General features: G+C 42.5%; 1 protein-coding gene across 1 annotated transcript in view; it reads left to right on the top strand.

Annotated features, from left to right (window-relative positions):
* The window catches only part of eif2a (eukaryotic translation initiation factor 2A), a 37,823-nt gene extending 22,669 nt beyond the window's left edge, over nt 1-15,154 (top strand). The window contains exons 8-14 of the mRNA XM_067994987.1: nt 942-1,086; nt 2,214-2,330; nt 8,695-9,266; nt 13,232-13,342; nt 13,566-13,682; nt 13,915-13,980; nt 14,914-15,154. Coding sequence (XP_067851088.1) covers nt 942-1,086; nt 2,214-2,330; nt 8,695-9,266; nt 13,232-13,342; nt 13,566-13,682; nt 13,915-13,980; nt 14,914-14,979 — 1,194 coding nt within the window. The 3' untranslated portion in view covers nt 14,980-15,154. The remainder of the gene's footprint in view (nt 1-941; nt 1,087-2,213; nt 2,331-8,694; nt 9,267-13,231; nt 13,343-13,565; nt 13,683-13,914; nt 13,981-14,913) is intronic.
* Nucleotides 15,155-19,425: the final 4,271 nt, after the last annotated feature.

Genomic DNA, 19,425 nt, shown 5'->3' with positions numbered 1-19,425 from the left:
AGGCATAGAGTACAAAAGAAAGGAAGCTATGCTAAACCTTTATAAACACTGGTTCGGCCTCAGCTGGAGAATTCAGCTCTGGGCACCGCACTTTAGGAAGGATGTCAAGGCATTAGAGAGGGTGCAGAAGAGATTTACTAGAATGGTGCCAGAGATGAGGGACTTCAGTTGTGTGGAGAGATTGGAGAAACTGGAGTTGTTCTTAGAGCAGAGAAGGTTATGGGGAGATTTGATAGAGGTGTTCAAAGTCATGAATGGTTTCAATAGAGTAGGTACGGTGAAACTGTTTCCAGTGGCAGAAGGGTTGGTAACCAGAGGACACAGATTTAAGATGATCGGCAAAAGAGCCAGAGGCGACATGAGGAAACATTTTTTTACGCAGCAAGTTGTAATGATCCAGAATGCATTGCCTGAAAACGTGGTGGAAGAAGATTCAATAGTAATTTTCAAAAGGGAATTGGATAAATACTTGAAGGGAAAACATTTACAGGGTAATTCGGAAAAAGCAGGGGAATGGATTAATTGGATAGTTCTTTCAAAGAGCCGGCACAGGCATGATGGGCCTAATGGCCTCCTCCTGTGCTGTACCATACTATGATACTATATTATGAACTTGTCCACAGAAGTTAGTTACATTCCAGTGAAACAAGAAACTGACGTAGACATTATCAGAGTTTAAATGGCAAGCGAAATTACTCTGAGCTTGGCATGGTCCGGAACTGTTAAGAAAGCCAAGAAAGAAAGTCGGTGATGCCTGCACGAGGCGGTGATGTCTGCCGTCTGTATAGGAAGTGAGGATGTCCATAAATAGGGTGGTGATGTTTGTACATAAGGTGGGGAGGTCTGTACATGAAATGGTTGATGTCTGTGTAGGAGATGTTTTGAAATACAAATTCAAAATAGAAAAATTGGCCAGAACTAACATTTTTTTTTTGTAAAAGGTTGCAGTTTATGTGCCCGGGTCTAAGGGTGCACCGTCATTTGTTCGATTGTATCAGTACCCAAACTTTGGTGGTCCCACATCTGCCTTGGCAAATAAAAGTTTCTTTAAGGCTGACAAAGTGACAATGCTTTGGAACAAAAAAGGTATGTTTTACTCTAATTGACACAGTAGCTCTTTAAGTTGCCACCCTTGCATAAAAAGGCCATGTAACAAGCGGGTTTGGAGTTAAGGCACGTTACATTAAGTTAAACTATTGTGTAGCCAGTGAGTGCTCGATGTCACAGGGTACAAAGTGGGAGAGAAGCTCCTCCACCCTGTCATCTCTCCCCTTGAAGGAGGATGCAGATGCAGAAACATCCTACTGAAAATAACAGTCTGCTGGGGCATGTTTGAGGAACTGCAGAACTGAGATGATTTATGGTATACCTCACAGAAGAAGTAAGTACAGATTTTGGAAAGCATTGATAGAGTACATTTCACTTTAACAATTCCCAAGTCTCATTCCCAATATTCTACGTTTTTCCTTTTACCCCATGTCTTTAGACTCCTTCATGGTCTACTCCATACCCTGAAGAGAGGGTGGTTAAGTAGGCTGTTTGCAGGTTGAGCCAACGAATAGGAGATATACTGACCTCTGACGGGTTGTCTTACCCTCTAATATGTTCTTCTATGTTTCCACTCACCACCCCTCCCAGATTGTTGTGTTGAGATTGGGGAATTTTCCATGTGGCTACAAACCCACTTCCTGTTACTCTGTTGTCCAGCATGTTGCCCTCTTGTGGCCGCTAAGCCCAAAGAGCCTTAAAATTACAGCTTTTATTTAGTTTTTGCCCTGTTTCAGTATTTTAATAATATCAATAATTTGTGTTCCTCATATTAACACAAGTTGCAGAGAAATATAGCTCCACTTCCCAATTTTATGCGCAATTACTAATCTGGACAGCAAGCCTCAGAAGTTGGGGGTATATGTTTAAAAAAAACTTTCTGCAAATGACCACTAAAACTTACTGTTGTAATAGCGGGTGAAAGCATCACCTGACATAGCACTAAGCCACACAGAGCACAGGGTTCCAGGACGTAGCAATAGGAGTGCTACAATTGTCCTCCATGACTTCAGATTAGGGAGCGAAAAATCAGCCAGAGTTCTTAGCAGGGGGGGGAAGAGAGCAACAAAACAAAATTGTTTCTTTTGTAAAGCTTTTAACAAATTGTAAGTAACCAATTGTTTCCATAGTCTTGAGATTTCTAATTAGGTGTTGTCTTCCTGCAGGAACTGCTGTGTTGGTAATTGCCAGCACGGATATAGATAAGTCTGGAGCATCGTATTATGGTGAACAAACCCTGCATTATATAGCATCCAATGGAGAAAGTGCATTAGTGCAACTGCGTATGTATTTTCACAGATTTGTTACGTAAATAAGTTCGGGAAGCTGCTGATGCCTGTCTAATAATTACAATCAGGCTTATTTGCTTAAGTAAATCTATTCGCCAAGTAGTTCTGTCAAAGATACTCAAGTTACTGGCTATAGATTTCTAGTTTGCTCCTTAACAAGTAAGAACTTACATGCTACTAGTAGTACGAGAAAAATAGCACGTAGACAGGACAAATTGTGACTACTAAGATATCCATGTCACCTGTGAGGCACACAATTGATCAGGTAAAAATTCTCAGAGGTATTTGTTAGGGCTGCACTGGATTATAATCCAATAATTTAAAAAAGATAGGCTGTGTTAATTGGTTATTGTATACATTAATATCTAGCATAAAAAGGTACAGCTTTTTACTTGAATGTGTTAGCATGAAGGTAAATACCTTGTAGCTTGTTTGTTTAATAGTATGAAACTGGGTGATATGGTTGCCAACCCTCCTGAATTGTCTGGGAGTCTCCCGGAATCGAGGATCGATCTCCCGGGATCGAGGATCGATCTCCCGGGCACTGCTGCTAGCAACCCGGGAGAAAAGTATTTTGCATTTGTGGAGCGCCACACTGCGCATCTGTGCCACCTCTATAGTCTGTATTTGCAGTTCCCGCCCCCACCCTTGTTCCTGGCACTCGAGGGGTCGGTCGGTCTGTCTGTATTCTGTCTCAGCCATTCTCTGCCTCCCATTTCAAGAAGGGGACTGGAATTTTCTAGTAGCTAATTCCAGCCCGTCGCCGGAAATGCGGCTGGCTGCACTTCCGGTGAAGTTATGGTGCGGAGCGGGAGCAGCCACGAGGAAATTCCCTTCCCTGCCTGATTCCTGACATCTATGATTTATGCTTTGTCAAATTTGTTTTTTAATTGCACTTTTGGTTGCAGTTGAAATAGAATGAGTTTGTTACAGATGACCTGAAATTATTAAAATAATTTTATAACAGGGCAATAGTGATTTAATGGACATGCCTGGGATTAGTATCAATGTTATGGATTCGATAAGTTGAATGGAGAGTAAAGTTTTGGAGTCGGGAGGAGGGGGTAAAACTGTTGGCGATGGCAGGGAGCCCAATCTTTATACAGTAAACACTGTAACATTTGCAAACTGCAGTAAAATCGCGTGATCAAATATCACCTGATCGAACCTCCAGGAATATGTCCAACCAGAGTCGGGAACCCTACTGGTTTGCTGCTTTTATGCGTTGGTTGGATGTGGATTCATGCCCATGATTTCCCACATGGTGAGTTCCTTCTCCTGCTTGTGCTGTCAGGGGAAATGTCAAACAGAAGCCAAAGTAAAATGGAGGGTGAGTCACCTTGGCTTGCTTTTGTCCACACCTAGAGATTGGCTCAAGATTAGCACATTGGAGGCTCACTTGGCCAGTTCAGTTGGAGATTAATGCATGTTAAAGGGAGAGGTGGATTTTCCACTATTGTATTAGTTACGTAATTCAAATAACCTGTGCGGAGAGGGGAAATCATGCAGTAGAGTGTAGATCGTCCAGAAATAAAGTGAAATACTAAGATTGCTCTTCCATCATGCTGTGGCAAAGTACTTGGATACGGGACCACAGTGGCTGTTCCGCATACTGGAAAGAGTTCCTGATTCCACACCTGTACACAAGCAAGCGAGCAGGGGCCAGGCTATTTCACAGATTGAGGTAAATATTGTGCACTTTCTAGAACCTGGTAACAGAGCATTTACAGAGGCCTGGAAAGAGGTCATCGCCTCCTCCTCTGCCCTCGGGTATGAAGAGGTGTGGTTGGAACAGTATAGAAAACATAAATCTAGAACAGTACTTCCAGCTAAACTGTGACAGTGGGCCAAACTAGCAAAAGGTAGAGTTAGGAGCTTCACACAAAATGATCAATATGTGGAATGGAATTCCTGCAGGGTCGAGGAGATAAAAACCTTGACTTGTTTAAGAAACAGCTGGATGCTGCAATGGAGGAGCACAGGTGGTCTCCAGATGCATGAACAAGGATAGACTGAATGACCTTCCTCATCTGTATCTACCTTGTGAAATATAAACGACTTTACAGAAAGAATTTGATAGAATGCCAGGGTCCTTTTAATGGAATATGTTCTATTAATTAAAAGAGAGGAAAAATCTCAGCATCTTAAAGTTTATACAATCTACTTTTTGTAGATGTTGATCTCATTCATGATGAAAATCATGTTCGATAATACAGTAAGTGTGTTTTGTTTGCAACATGAGCCGATAGTACTTCTTAGGGAAGGGAAAGAAGGAACTAAACATACTTCCTGCAATCAAAAAGAACTGAAGGAAGACATCTAGGGGCAGTATTATGTAGTGCATGAAGGGACAGTGATGTGGTTCTGGCCTAAGGGATAGGTGTCCCGATGATTTTTTAAACTTTAGAGCACTGCAGCTGCTTAAAAACAATGGAAGGCGCGAGTTTAAGATTGTTTCACAATGCATTAAGTTACATTTTTCTGGTTTGCCTGCATTAAGTTGAGGAGCTAAGCTTCTCTTGGGCTCGGCTCATATTAATGGGTTTAATCTAAGTTACAAAAAAAGTGACTTACCATGGTGGAGATATAATCAATGATACAGTTGAGGTGAATTCTTTAGAGAAAATTGATTCAGTTGAGGGAACCTGGAGAGCTGACCGAATTTGTCCGGTTACAGTGGTAAACTAGATTAATTGGTCTCCACTGAGCAATCTGCTATAAGTATGATGTGGAGATGCCGGTGATGGACTGGGGTTGACAATTGTAAACAATTTTACAACACCAAGTTATAGTCCAGCAATTTTATTTTAAATTCACAAGCTTTCGGAGATTTTCTCCTTCCTCAGGCAAATGTTTCAAGATCTCCTTGAAGCCTACGCATTTATACGTAGGCTTCAAGGAGATCTTGAAACATTTGCCTGAGGAAGGAGAAAATCTCCGAAAGCTTGTGAATTTAAAATAAAATTGCTGGACTGTAACTTGGTGTTGTAAAATTGTTTACAATTGCTATAAGTATGTGGAGTATAGCTTCTTTTGAAGAATAACCATTTCTGTACATAAGATGTTTGGTTTCTTGTTGCACAAGTTTTGCTATTTTTCTGTCGATACTGATCTGACTGGACAGAAAGCCACTAACTTTCTGATAGACTTTGAAAAAGGGCAGGTTATAGGATTGGGTGCTAGTTAAGTATCTATTAGAGCATGAGGTTGATATGACACTCAAGACGTTGTCCGGGGTAATCAGCCAAATCTTGTTTTTCACGGACAGTCAGTGGCTTGATTAGATTACCCGCTGATGCCAGCAGTTTCTTCGCATGGTATGTCCTCAGTTCACAAACAGAAAATACTGGAAATACACAGCAGGTCAATCAGCATCTGTGGGGAGAACAAGGCAGGTCAACATATTTGGCTGGACCTTTCTTCAGAACTGAAGGAAGTTCCAAAGAAGGGCCCAGCCCAAAACATTGACCTGTCTATTTTCTCCACAGGTGCTAACTGATTTCATAGTATCATAGAAAGGTTACAGCATGGAAGGAGGCCATTCGGCCCGTCGAGTCCATGCCGGCTCTATGCAAGAGCAATCCAGCTAGTCCTAGTCCCCTGACCTATCCCCATAACCCTGCAAATTTTTTCCTTTTCAAGTACTTATCCAGTTTCCTTTTGTAAGCCATGATTGAATCTGCCTCAACCACCCCCTCGGGCAGTGCATTCCAGATCCTAACCACTCGCTGTGTAAAAAAGTTTTTCCTCATGTCACCTTTGGTTCTTTTGCCAATCAATTTAAATCTGTGTACTCTGGTTCTTGACCCTTCTGCCAATGGGAACATTTTCTCTCTATCTACTCTGTCTAGACCCTTCATGATTTTGAATACCTCGATCAGATTTCCTCTCAACCGTTTCTGTCCCAAGGAGAACAACTCCAGCTTCTCTAGTCTCTCCACATAACTGAAGTCCTTCATCCCTGGAATGATTCTAGTAAATCTCTTCTGCACCCTCACTCAAGCCTTCACATCTTTCCTAAAGTGCGGTGCCCTGTACTGGTCACAGTACTCCAGCTGTGGCCGAACCAGTGTTTTATAAAGGTTCATCATGACTTCCTTGCTTTTGTACTCTCTACCTCTATTTATAAAGCTCAGGATCCCATATGCTTTTTTAACTGCTTTCTCAACCTGCCCTGCCACCTTCAACGATTTGTGTACATATACCCCCAGATCTCTCTGTTCCTGTACCCCTTTTAGAATTGTGCCTCTCCTCATTCTTCCGACCGAAATTTTTCACCTTGCATTTTTCTGCGTTAAATTTTATCTGCCACGTGTCCGCCCATGCTACCTGTTTGTTTTATATCTCCAGCATTTTCTGGTTTTTTTGTTTCAAGTTTCCAGTTTTAAAATTTTTTATACGTTCTCAATTCAGTATGTTTTTGGAGAGGTGTTTAACGAGAGGGATGGACAAAGAGTCAACCAAGACCACTGTCACATGCCTCTGCAATCAGTCATAAAATGACATTGACAGAGGTGTAGAATCAAGTTGCCTGCTTCCTCAGAGGACACATGGCATAATAGTGACCTATAGGCAAGGGGAGAAAGTAACTTGGGTGCTGGCTGCAGGTACTAGGTGATGCACACTAGTAATAATCACAAATACAGTACTTTACTTTTCATTAGGTCAGGTATAAATAACACAGGCTTTGGGACTTACACAGTTTGTTTAGCTGACAGAGCAGGAATCTATGTGCTGGTTCATTTTTATGTTTTAGACATTTATATCCGCGTGCGTATTTTGGTGGCTGCTCCAGACCTGAGCCCATTACTTTTATTTGCTTTCTTTTCTCCCTCTTGGCCCCTTCTCTTCTTTCTCCTCCCCTTCCTGTCACCCAGGTTATGCCACCTTTCATTTCTCCCCTCTTGGATAGTTTGCCCTCCCCGATCCTATCCCAACCCATCACTACTCCATCGCCTTCCTACTCTCCTCTCCTGCTGCTGTTCCAGTTGGATAAGCCCACAGCTATCCTTTGTGCCTCTCTTGGTATTCGCCAAAGGAGCAGTCGAGGCACCCGTCGCTGCCTCTTTACGAGCAGCAACCCCAATTGCCCTATCTTCTTTCGCTAATCTTTCGCTAACTTTCCCCCCCCCCCCCCCCAGCGCACCCACTGAGGGCAAACCTCGCCAACCGTCTTGCTTACCCCTATTCACCATTGCCACCTTACACTCTGCCAGCAGAACAACAATCCACCTCCCCCTCCTCATTTTCCTCCAGAATGTCCATTCACTCACAAATGAAGCCCTTGCCATGCGTAACCTTATTGTGGATGATTGCATTGACGTCCCTGCTTTGAATGAAACGTCGCTCATGGGTGCCGACACCTTGCACATAACTGAAACCTCCCCACCTGGCTATAGTTTCCATCACCTGCATCACCCAAACCACCATACTGGTAGTGTGACACTTATCACCAAATCACACTTTGGTCTCTCCCCCCTACTCCTATACCTTCTCTTTCTTTTCTTTTCTCTTCCTTACAGCACCTCACCTTGTTCCACCCCACTCCTCTACAATCTTCATAATCTACTACATTCTCCCCCAAGCCCCATGCCAAATTTCTCACCTGAGATTTGCTTTTTTTTTCCTCACTCAGCCTCTATACTGAGCAACTCCTCATCCTTGGTGATTTCAGTCTTCATCTCAGCTCAGTGAATTTGAATTCACTGACCACCTGTCTTGAACTTCTCCCTCCACATAAACTCTCCTATCCATATTCACAGCCAACCCTCAACCTTGCCATCTCCTGTGGTCCCTCTACCCCTGTGGTCTCCATCACAGAAAAGGCCATTTCTGACCATGTCCTTGTATCTCTTACCCACCCATATTCCCCTACCCCCTTCCAACCCGCTTCTTTCTCTGTTCATCCCTGGAAAAAACACTCCCACCAAGTCACTTGCAACTGCACTTTCTAAATCCCAACCGTCTGGTCATTGGTCTTTAGCACAACCCCCCCACCCCCGCCTGAACTCTTCCTTCCTCAGACTCTGCCCTTTTGTGTATTGCCCCTCCCTTCACCCCACCAGTGACGAGCGTGCCTTCAGCTGCCTTGGCCTCGCACTTTGGAATTCCCTCCATAATCCCTCTCCACCTTCCTCTCCTCCTTTTAAGTCCCTCCTTAAAACCCACCTCTGACCAAGCTCCTAATATCTCCTCCTTTGGCTTGGCGTCCACTTTGGTCTTATTACGCCTCTGTGAAGCATCTTGGAACATTTTTCTAAGTTAAAGGCACGATGTAAATAGAAATTGTTATTGTAGCAGTTATGCACTGATGTAGAGCGATAGCATCTCACTGTTGAAACAATTCTTTTTCTTTCAGCAAAAAATGGGCCAATTTATGATGTGGTCTGGAATCCAAACTCATTAGAATTTTGCGCTGTGTATGGTTTCATGCCGGCCAAAGCCACAGTCTTCAACCAGAAGTGCGACCCAGTCTTTGACTTTGGCACTGGGCCTCGGAATGCGGCATTCTACAGCCCTCAGGGACACATCCTCGTGCTAGCGGGCTTTGGAAACCTCCGAGGACAGATGGAAGTCTGGGACATAAAAAAATACAAACATATTTCTAAGCCCCAGGCCGCTGATACAACCTACTTCTCATGGTGCCCAGACGGAGAGCACATTGTAACAGCAACTTGCTCGCCGAGACTACGGGTTAGCAATGGCTACAAGATCTGGCACTACAGTGGCGCAGTCCGTCACAAATACGAAATGCCATCAAACTCTGAACTCTGGGAAGTGCAGTGGCAGCCATTTGTAGATGGGGCTTTCCCAGAAAAGGCCATCAAATATCAGACTGTCCCCAACGATGTCCCTAGTATTGACGTCAAACCAGCACAGGCTTACAGACCCCCAGCATTGAGAAACAAGCCAATAACCACCTCAAAACTGGTGAGTGTGATTCAGTACTTTTCCTTATTTGAGTTTGGATGCCCTATCTTTAAAATTTGTACAACTTCAAATGGTTTTCTTTGTTATTACTACAAATTTCCCATCATCCCACGTCTGTTCTGAATGTGCATTGATGTCAAAGTAAAACATTCAGAACTTAGTATGAGAAACTCCTTAAAAAAAAATGCCCTATTTTGCTAGCCCACCTGAGTGTTTATGAGAAAGGTGTGACTGTAATAGGAGAATGAGAAATACAAAGCTTAGATTTTAATGCATCAGTATCTTTTGGCTTGCACTCACCTCTGGGTCAAAAGTTTGTGGATTCAAGCCCCACTGCAGGAGTTCAGCACTGACACTCCAGAGCACTTATATAGCACTTTATCGGATCCTCATCACTGTTGTTATGCAACTGATTTGCACACAGCAAGGTTCCAACAACCAGCAAATGAACGAATGACCAGATAATCTGATTTAGGCGTTGGTCAAGAACACCGAGAGCTTCCTGCCCTTCTTCAAATAGTGCTATGAAATCTGTTACATCACCCGAGCAGACAGATGAAGTCTGGGTTCAACATCTCATTTGAAAGATGGCACCTCTGACAATGCATCTCTCCCTCAGTACTGCATAAGTGGCGGCCCAGATTATGTGCTGAAGTCCGTATTGAGGCTTGAACTCACAATCTTCTACCAGTTGAGCCAAGCTGATACTATTGAGAGAGTGCTACATTGTCATAGGTTCCGTGCTTTGCATGGGACATTACACTGTGGTCCTATTCATCTGTCCAAGTGGTTGCGATGGACATATGAAAATGGTAGGGCGAGATTAAGTGAGCTGAGGAGCCACCTTCATCCAAACCTATCTGTCACATCCACCATGAGGGATCCTTTGTGCAATATATGTTAAGGATGCCAGGAACGAGCTAAATGTAGCTCTCAAGGTGTTCAATTCAAAGATCAGCAGGGTGGGGAGATGTAGATTAAGATTCATTCAGAGCGTCTGAACCACCATGCTGGAGATAATTTAATATTCTAGTGATTGTTTACACTTTTTGCTGTGGTGACAATTTTGTTCACTTGAATTCTACAGGGGTCATTACCAAGTTAGGCTGGTGGTGGATTCGGCTTTTGGTTGGAGGGTAGTCAGTTTGAGTAAAAGGTGACACAGAAAGAAAGAAGAAAGAAAGACTTGCATTTATATAGCGCCTTTCACAACTTCAGGACCTCCCAAAGCACTTTCCAGCCAATTAATTATTTTTTAAGTGTAGTCACTGTTGTAATGTAAGAAACGCGGCACCCAATTTGCACACAGCAAGGTCCCACAAAGAGCAATGTGATAATAACTAAACAATCTGCTTTAGTGATGTTGGTTGAGGGATAAATATCGGCCAGGACACTGGGGAGAACTCCACTGCTCTTCTTTGAAATAATGCCATGGGATCTTTTACGTCCGCCTGAGAGGGCTAACAGGCCCTCAGTTTAACATCTTATCCGAAAGACGGCACCTCCGACAATGCAGCACTCCCTCAGTACTGCATTGGAGTGTCAGCCTAGATTTTGTGCTCAAGTCTCTGGAGTGGGACTCAAACCCACAACCTTCTGACTCAGTGGTGAGAGAGCTACCACTGAACTGAACTCTAAGTCAGGTGAAGGGAAGAAAAGATAAGAGACTGCAGGGAGATATGGTTCTTCCCTGTTCTGAAAGAAAGAATGTAGAGGAGTTATTCTGGTTAAGTCAAGTAAGATGACCCACTGATGTGGGGAAACATAGCATATTTATTATTTTGTATTATTATGCAAAGACAAAGTTGTATTGAATGAAATGAGTGAATCCAATCAAAGCTGTGGCTCTGTATGTTTCCGTGCTGTGAAATAAAGCAGCTTAACAATTTGTATCCTGCCTCGTCTCACCAAGTGTTTGCTCATCTACCGTCGATGTGATTGAAGAAGCACACATACAGAAGGCACGAGGATACAGTCCAGATCATAGGGGATGCTATTGTTACACCACTGCGTTACGCTATCGTACAAGTAGATATAGGACATTGTGAGTCAGCTTCAATAAAAGTAGGACAATCAGACCGCTTAAAGGAGCAACTGATGCCACTGAATCCGAGAAGGTATCTACGGCAGACCCAAATTTGTAATGCTATCTTGTGAGCATTGTGCCAACTACTTATTTTCCTCATATTTATACTAGTTAAAGCTGCTGCTTTCTTTCTGACTTTTAACATTCAAGTGTTTGAAATGCACATCTGAAATGCCTCTCCTATTGTTACAGTAATAGAATAATTCATTTCCACTTCTTTCCCTTAAGTTTTCGATTGAACTGGACTGCAATGATGCTTTTCTTTATTGCTGTGTATTGCATTTCCTTTATAATGTGAGGGTACTGTAGCATGTAACTATTATACAGAGTCATGTGATCACAGCCAATGATGCAGAAGTAAAATCTATTGATTGGAAACTTCCTGGGGACCTAGGTGATGTGGTCCTTTTAGCTGTAGTTCCTGGATTCATATTCCTGCTCAGGCTGATGAGGCTGATGAGACGATCGTCTCTTGTGCAAGCCAGCATTAAAGTTCCTGTAAGACAGAGGCATCCAACCTGAAGCACCTGGCCTGCATGCAGCCAGTGAGCCTTGGCAATCCGACCATTGTAGCAAAGGCAACTCAGGCCCATTTGCTGTTGTATTTCTTACTCGCTGGTTTGTATTTCGTGGATCTGGAGGTTAGGATATTGCTGTTTTTAGCCTTGTTACCTCATTGGTGGATAAATCCTAAATCAGAATAACCAGATCTGTTCGTATCAGTAACTTGAGATATATGAAAGTGTACCTATGTGGCCCACAAAAGCTTGGACACCATTCCTCCAAGAAATGAGTTTTCCCAGCCTCTTAGTGGGTGTGAGCCCAGGACACAAAACTGATTGGTACAAAACTCTCAATTTCACTCAGGCTGTAGGATGGATCCTGTGGTAAGTGGAAAATGAGCTAACTCTGGCAACGGCCCTATTTTTCTGGCTCCCATGAGTTTGTAATGGTAATGTGTTAGGTAATTAAAATGAACTATGACTCACGCTGTAATTTTTGCCCTCCCTCTGTGTGGGAAGTGCCTGGCCTGTGCTCATCCTGCCAAAAATATTCAAGAGATCAGTAACAACGAGCAGGAAAAAATGATAGTAAAATTAACTCCCGTTTCTTCAAAATGCTTGGTTTTCAAAATGTAGCAATGTATACTTTTAAGCTTAATAATAATAAGCTCCCCCTGTTGGCACAGCCAACGTTGTCCAGTATGCTACCCCGCTATACAGACAAGGAAGATCCCTGATTGGTCTATGCTGAGTTAGCTGCTCTCAAGTGGGGCAATAGGTAGGGGTGCTACAATTGGCATGAGTGTCCCTGAGCCGGGAATAGGAAAATCCCCCAGCGTTCTTTTTCCTGATCGCTATCCAGAAATTCCTGTTAGGAAGTATGTCATGTGAGGACAGGTTCCGGCTTGGCAATAATGTAACCCATGGTCAAATAACCTGCCGACATTCTATGTCAAGGCTCGCAAGTGTGGAATGTCCGCTTAATTTGAGGTACTGGAGGAGTACCTGGTATCTGAGGAACTGTACCCAGCATGAATCATCAGGAGAGCAGGGAAGATAGTTGGAAGAGTAAAAATGGGAGAATTTAAAATGAATTTGGTAAGAAATGTAATGGTGCATAGCTTACGTGAGGTTGAGAAATGGATCTGTGCTGGGGAATTTTCCAGTAGCAAAATGTACATATGTAAGTCTTAAACCAAAGGCTGTTGGTGGCAGACATAATAAAGAAAGATCATGCATGTAAGAACTTTTTATTTTATAATACCATGTACACTTACATCTAATGCAATGCCTTATGTGCTTTATGAGGCCGATACTCTGAGATTTGATCTGGTGCATTAACTTTTCAATCACAACCTTGTTTTCTTTCCCACTAGCATGAAGAAGAGCCACCTCAGAACATGAAACCACAAACTACAGATAAGCAACTGTCAAAAGCCGCCCTAAAAAATCAAAAGAAACGGGAGGCTAGAAAGGCTGCAAAACAGGTATTTCTTTACTAACTGTGAAACACCATAGCAGTTTCCATTACTTTTCCAACTTTTCTTTTCATGCCATTGCTCCCTAACTGTACAAATCATAAAGCCCACAGGTAACGTCATTAATTTACAGGGGAGAAAAGCATACAGGAAAGCTCTGATGGTCTGTAAGCAGAGAATCTTAATGTAAATAACCCCTCCCCCCCCCCCCCATCTTTTTTGTTTCCTGCAGGAGAGCAAGCCTGAGGTCATCCAGGAAGCACCATCCGACCCTGAACCTAGACCTATACAATGTGCCGAGAGCCATGGCGACCCAGAAGTAGATAAGAAAATTAAGAACATCAAAAGAGTAAGCTCTGGGGAAGAAGTGGGAGGGGGTGTCCGAGGGAGAGAAACAGCAGCACGAGCTGATATACATTCGTTGACGTATTTCTATTTTGATTAATGAGTTCAAAAATTGTTTGAAGAAAAAACATGTTTTGAACTCCTTTTATCGCAGAAATGTGTTTTTGATGTTTGTTGGTTGTGCCGCAAAATCCGTGACTCTTCACCTCTTAACAACAGGATTCTTTTCATTGCAGAAACTTAAAGCTATTGAGCAACTAAAAGAACAAGAAACTTCTGGCAAGCAACTAGAAAAAAACCAGGTACACAAAAAAAGTAAATATTTCCCAACTAGGGGCTTGCACAGATCTGGCAGATATCAAAGTATCAACGTTTCTCGGTTTTGTTTCTGCCCTCATCAAGCTGAAGGATGTCAGTATTGGGACGCGGATGCAGCCTATAGGCCCCTGTACTTTGCCCCAACAAAGTGAACTCTGCCCCAACAAAGTGACTTAACAATTTATGGTGCTGAAATCCTGGAATCAAACAGCAGGTCTGTCTCTCAGCAACTGGCAAGAGAAAACACAAGTTGGAGTTATAACAAAGGGTCTACACCCAAAATGTTAACCCATCTTTTCAGTTGCTGACAAGCTTGCTATGTATTTTCTCCTTTGTTTTTTTTTCTCTTGAGGTGTTGAAATACCATTTACAACCAGTGTTCTGCAGTTTACCATGTAGAATGCAGGGAATTGGGTATATACTTGAAAAGGAGAAATTTGCAGGGCTGTGGGCAAAGAGCAGGGGAGTGGGAATAATTGGATAGCTCTTTCAAAGAGCCGGCACAGACACGATGGGTCGAATGGCCTCCTTCTGCACTGTTAAGATTCTATGATCTGTTTAATGAGATTGCATAGCTCATAAAAAGCTGTTACGTAATTCAGTAATGCAGGGCCTTTGCCCCTCCTATAGAGCTGACAGTGGGTGTCAGTGAGCGTTTTGACTGCGAGCGTCTGAACCTGCCTTCATCTCAATGTTCACATGCTTCTCATAAGGGTCAGTGAGTTTTTTTTTTCCTCTTCCTCTCCCTATCTTGAGGATCCTGAGGTCAATTGTAGCTTCACCTCTGCTAAGACCAGCACCAACCAGGGATTGAACCTGGGACCTTGCTGGTCTGTACAGATCAGCACCACACTGGTCATTACTGCATCAATACTGTAAGCTATGATTTCTTTGACTTCATCTCTCTCCATTTACAGATGGAGAAAATGCAGAAAGAAGATGCCCTTTTGAAAGAGCTAGAAGACCTGGAACTGGGTCTGTAAATTTACCCAAGAGGAGCGCAATACCTGGTTTCACATACCAGGGGATAATGATTTTCATCGTGAAATTTAAGTGATAAAAATTCAATACTATGCAATGTAAAAGATTCGGACAGTATTAAAAGAAATTCTGTATTAGGATAAGAGAATAAAAGAAACTCTGTGTTCTGTCAGTAAATTGTACTTCTTTCATCCCACAAAGACTATTTAATATGAAAGAAAGAACTTGCATTTATATAGCGCCTTTCACAACTTCAGAACGTCCCAAAGGGCTTTACAGCCAATAAAATACTTTTGAAGCGTAGTTACTGTTATAATTTAGGAAAATGCGGCAGCCAATCTGCACACAGCAAGGTCCCACAAACAGCAATGAAATAATAACCAGATAATCTGTTTTGTGTGTTGGTTGAGGGTTAAATGTTAGCCAGAACAGCAGGAGAATTCCCTGCTTTTCTTCGAATAGCACCATGGGATCTTTTACATCCACCTGAGAGGGCAAACTGCTCCTCGGTTTAACATCTCACTTGAAAGACGGCACCTCCAACGGTGCAGCACTCCCTCAGTACTGCACTGTAGTGTCGGCCTAGATTATGTGTTCAAATCTCTGAAGTAGTACTTGAACCCACAACCTTCTGTCTCTGAGATGACACCTTGGCACAAAATAAAAAAGTTCAGATCTCAACTTGGTGAAAAATGGTTTCCAAATATTACGTAAATTATATTATGAAATAAAATTTGATTTACAGATCATTTTATAGTATAGAGTCAAGTCGGGCACATTACTGCCTGAGGGAGAATTCTGGAAGTACATAAACAACCGTTACATCCCATAAAGAGCAGACTTGAGTCTACATTATCTCCTTTATTTGGCAAAAAAATGGGCATTTCTTGATCCTGAGTACACTCGGGGTTCACATACTTCTCAAGGGTCAAGGAATATAAATTGGGAACAGGAACCTTGCCTGGGATTTTTTTGTATCTTCCTCTGCCCCCAGTCTGAGGACACTGAGACCTACTGTAGCTTCATCACTGCCACCCCTGCTAAGATCAACCAACTCAGCACGCACCGTGGATTGAAGCTAGGACCATCCTGATCTGTATGAGTCAACACGACACAACGTGGTGCATAATACCCATTGAGCCTCTGGAGAACCCTTCGTCATGTGATAGAAAAAGACAAGGAAAGACTCCAGTGTTTTCATTTCTTTTATATATTTTTGATCATCTTTAGCCGAGAATGGCACTTCTGCAGAGAAAGTTTTCTGTTAGCTTTTTTCATGGCCTTTTCCACTTTAGATTCTGCTTTTAAAGTCTTGTGAACCTCAACACCCATACCTCTCTGCTCTTCCACATCACCCACCACCCTCCCCCATTCAAAATAGTAATTATAATTTGATTTTTTTTTTAACCAGCATATACCACCTCACATTTACTAGCATCTGCCACTTTATTTGTACATTCCACCATCTTATCCTCTTGCAGCTTCCTTTGGGTCCTCAAAATTATTTACTATGCCTCCTATTTTAGTATGTTCTGCACATTCTGATACCACACCCTCAAACCCTATATCCCAATTATTGATTGGGACACAGTGAACGGAAGCAGTCCTAGAACAGAACCTGTGGAATACTGCTACCCACTTCCACACACAATTCCACCCACCCTTCTAATCTGTTTCCTCTCTTTTAACTAGTTTTAAATCCAATTTTCCACCCTTTCCCTAATTCCATACAATCTTCTCCAAACGTCTCATGTGTGGTATCTTGTAAAAGGTTTTCTGAAAGTCCATGTGCACCACGTCCACTGCATTTCCCCCATCCACCATTTCTGCCACGTCCTCAAAGAACTCTTAGCGGGTTTGTTATGCAGTTTTCCTTGCTGAAAGCTGTATCAATTGCTTCTAATTATTGTCTTATTATCTAGATATTTAGTGATTGAATCTTTAATTAACAATTCCAAAATGTTCGCTACTAGAGATGTTAAATTAATTGGCTTGTAATTACTCGGGTTAGCTATAGCTGACAAATGTAATAGTCCTTTGAGGAAATAACATATGTTGCGTATATGAATTTTCAAAAAGTATTTGATAAGGTGCCACATAGGAGACTTGTTAATAAAATTAAGGCATACACTATTAAAGTGAATGTGACAGCATGGATAGGAAATCGGTTAAAGGACAGAAAAGTGGTTAATGGATGCTTTTTTTCCCAGATTGAAATTTAAAGCAGAGAAATGGAAAAATGATCCATTTTGGGAAAAGCATAAGGAGAGGGAATATTAAATGATAAAATCTTAGGAGGAACAGAGGGACTTTGGGGTTCAGATACACAAATCTTTAAAAGTGGGAGGAAAAGTTGGTAATGCTATATATTAAAGAGAAAAGGGATCCTATGTTTTATAAATATAGGCATCGAGTATAAAGCAAAAGGATAATGCTAAACCTATACAAATGGGACAGTTGGAATATTTATCCAGTTTTGGGCACCCTAGTTTAGGAAGGATGTCAAGGCCATGCCGAGGGTACAGAACAGCTACAGAAAGGTAATAGATATCTTTAGCATGCATATGAAAGTTGACCCCCATACCTACAAATTATGTCGCTATGGTGGAACCGGTACTCGAGGAAAAAAGGGAGCTAAGGATGGAGCCTCAGGGCACATTCATTGTGACCGTATAGGGGTGGGAGGAGAAACCATTACAGTAAATGAACTGGTTACATTGGGACAGGTAGGAATGGAACCAAACTAAGTTAGCGGTGGGTCACAAAGCACAGATGGTGTTTGTACATACAGTTACTTTAAGTCGTCTAGTTACACCACATGTTACTGTCTTATACACAAATTAGGGAGCTTTTTAACAATAAATAAAAGTAAACAAGTTACATGTAAATATAATTAATCTAGGTATTTGGTTTGAAATTGGTATCAAAACAATAGCTTTGAACTTACATGTTGCAGGATCGAGGTTGTGCTTCACAGGTGTATTTTTGCATTACTATCTAGTTTTGCAGCATAAATAAAAAAGAACTTGCATTGATATCACATCTTTCACATCCTTGAGACATCCCAGCACTTTACAGCCATTTATTTACTTTTGAAGTGTAGTCACTGTTGTGATGTAGGCAAACGTGGCAGCCAATTTGCACACAGCAAGGTTCCACAACAATAAACAACCAGTTAATCTGTTTTGGTGGTGTTGATTTAAGGGTTGAATGTTGGCCAGGACACCATTTGAATGGTACCATAATCACTTGTAGCCAACTGATGGGGCCTCGGTTCATCATCTGATCCGAAAGACAACACTGAAGTGTCAGCCTAGATTATTATTCTGAGCCCAGGTACACTGGATTCCCTGGGCATACAAATATTGGAATGTTAGGTGAGTTAAAGCACACACCCATAAGGGAACTCACCCGATTTTCCTTCCATTTAAATTAATTTTCCGACCATTTAAATTAATAGAAGGAAAATCGGTAGAGTTCTTTTACAGACCTGCCTATTTTTCTGATATTTGCTCTGAGTCCAGACCCAGGAATCGTTCCCCTTACTGTGCTCAAGTCCTGAAGTGGGGATTGAACCCACAACCTTCCAACTGAGACAAGAGTACTACCAACAGAGCCAAGCAAGAGGGTTGTTACATGTCAAAGTGTTTTTGATACAATTTTTAATCCACTAGGTGATACTGACCCCACGGCCTGGATTTTAACTTGAAGCCGGCAAGAGAGCGGAGGGAAAGTTTATCAGATGCAAAATCCAGAAGTAAAGTTAACGGGTCAAAATCTGCGATCGCACCATAATTAAAGGATAACATTTTTACTTCTGGGTTTCGTACTCAGCAGCCAGCCAGATTGACGGACTGGCTGCCTGCCGGGTGGGAAAATAGCCTGTGGAGCGATCAGTGTCTTTGGGGTTTGTACGGGGGAGGTTGGAGGTGAGAAGTCGGACATCATTGGGGGGGTGTCGGACATCTGCGGGGGGGATCGGCCAATCTCGGGGGTTCAATCGCGGCAGGTAATCTTGTTGGGCCTGGAGGAAAGACTCTTGCTCTTCCTGGCCCACAAGCAGGCACTTACCTCATGATCCAACCCTCCTCGCCTCCTTTACACTGGCGAGATTTACGAGCCCCGGGAAACCCACGCTGGAGGCAGCAGATTTAAAGGTCAGTAAAATTAAAATTCAAAGACCTAATTAACACCCCACAAGGACGTTAATTGCTGAGATAAGTACCCGCCCCCCTGAACTAATTAAGGTTCCGGCTGCGGGGAATAGGTTACTCTCACGCATCCAAACGCAACTCCGTTAAACCCGGATTGCGGTCGCGCTCGAAAAATCAATTATTTTAGCTACCCACCCGCCACCCCCCCCCCCCAATCTACCCATTCTTGGGGGTTAAAGTCCCCCCCACCCCAATAACTCAAGACCCACACAGTCTTAAGTGAGTTACAATGGT

Source organism: Heptranchias perlo, chromosome 13 (assembly GCF_035084215.1).
Source record: "Heptranchias perlo isolate sHepPer1 chromosome 13, sHepPer1.hap1, whole genome shotgun sequence".
Lineage (NCBI taxonomy): Eukaryota > Metazoa > Chordata > Chondrichthyes > Hexanchiformes > Hexanchidae > Heptranchias > Heptranchias perlo.
Note: the sequence above shows the minus strand (reverse complement) of the source record. Positions and strands in the feature narration are given on the sequence as shown.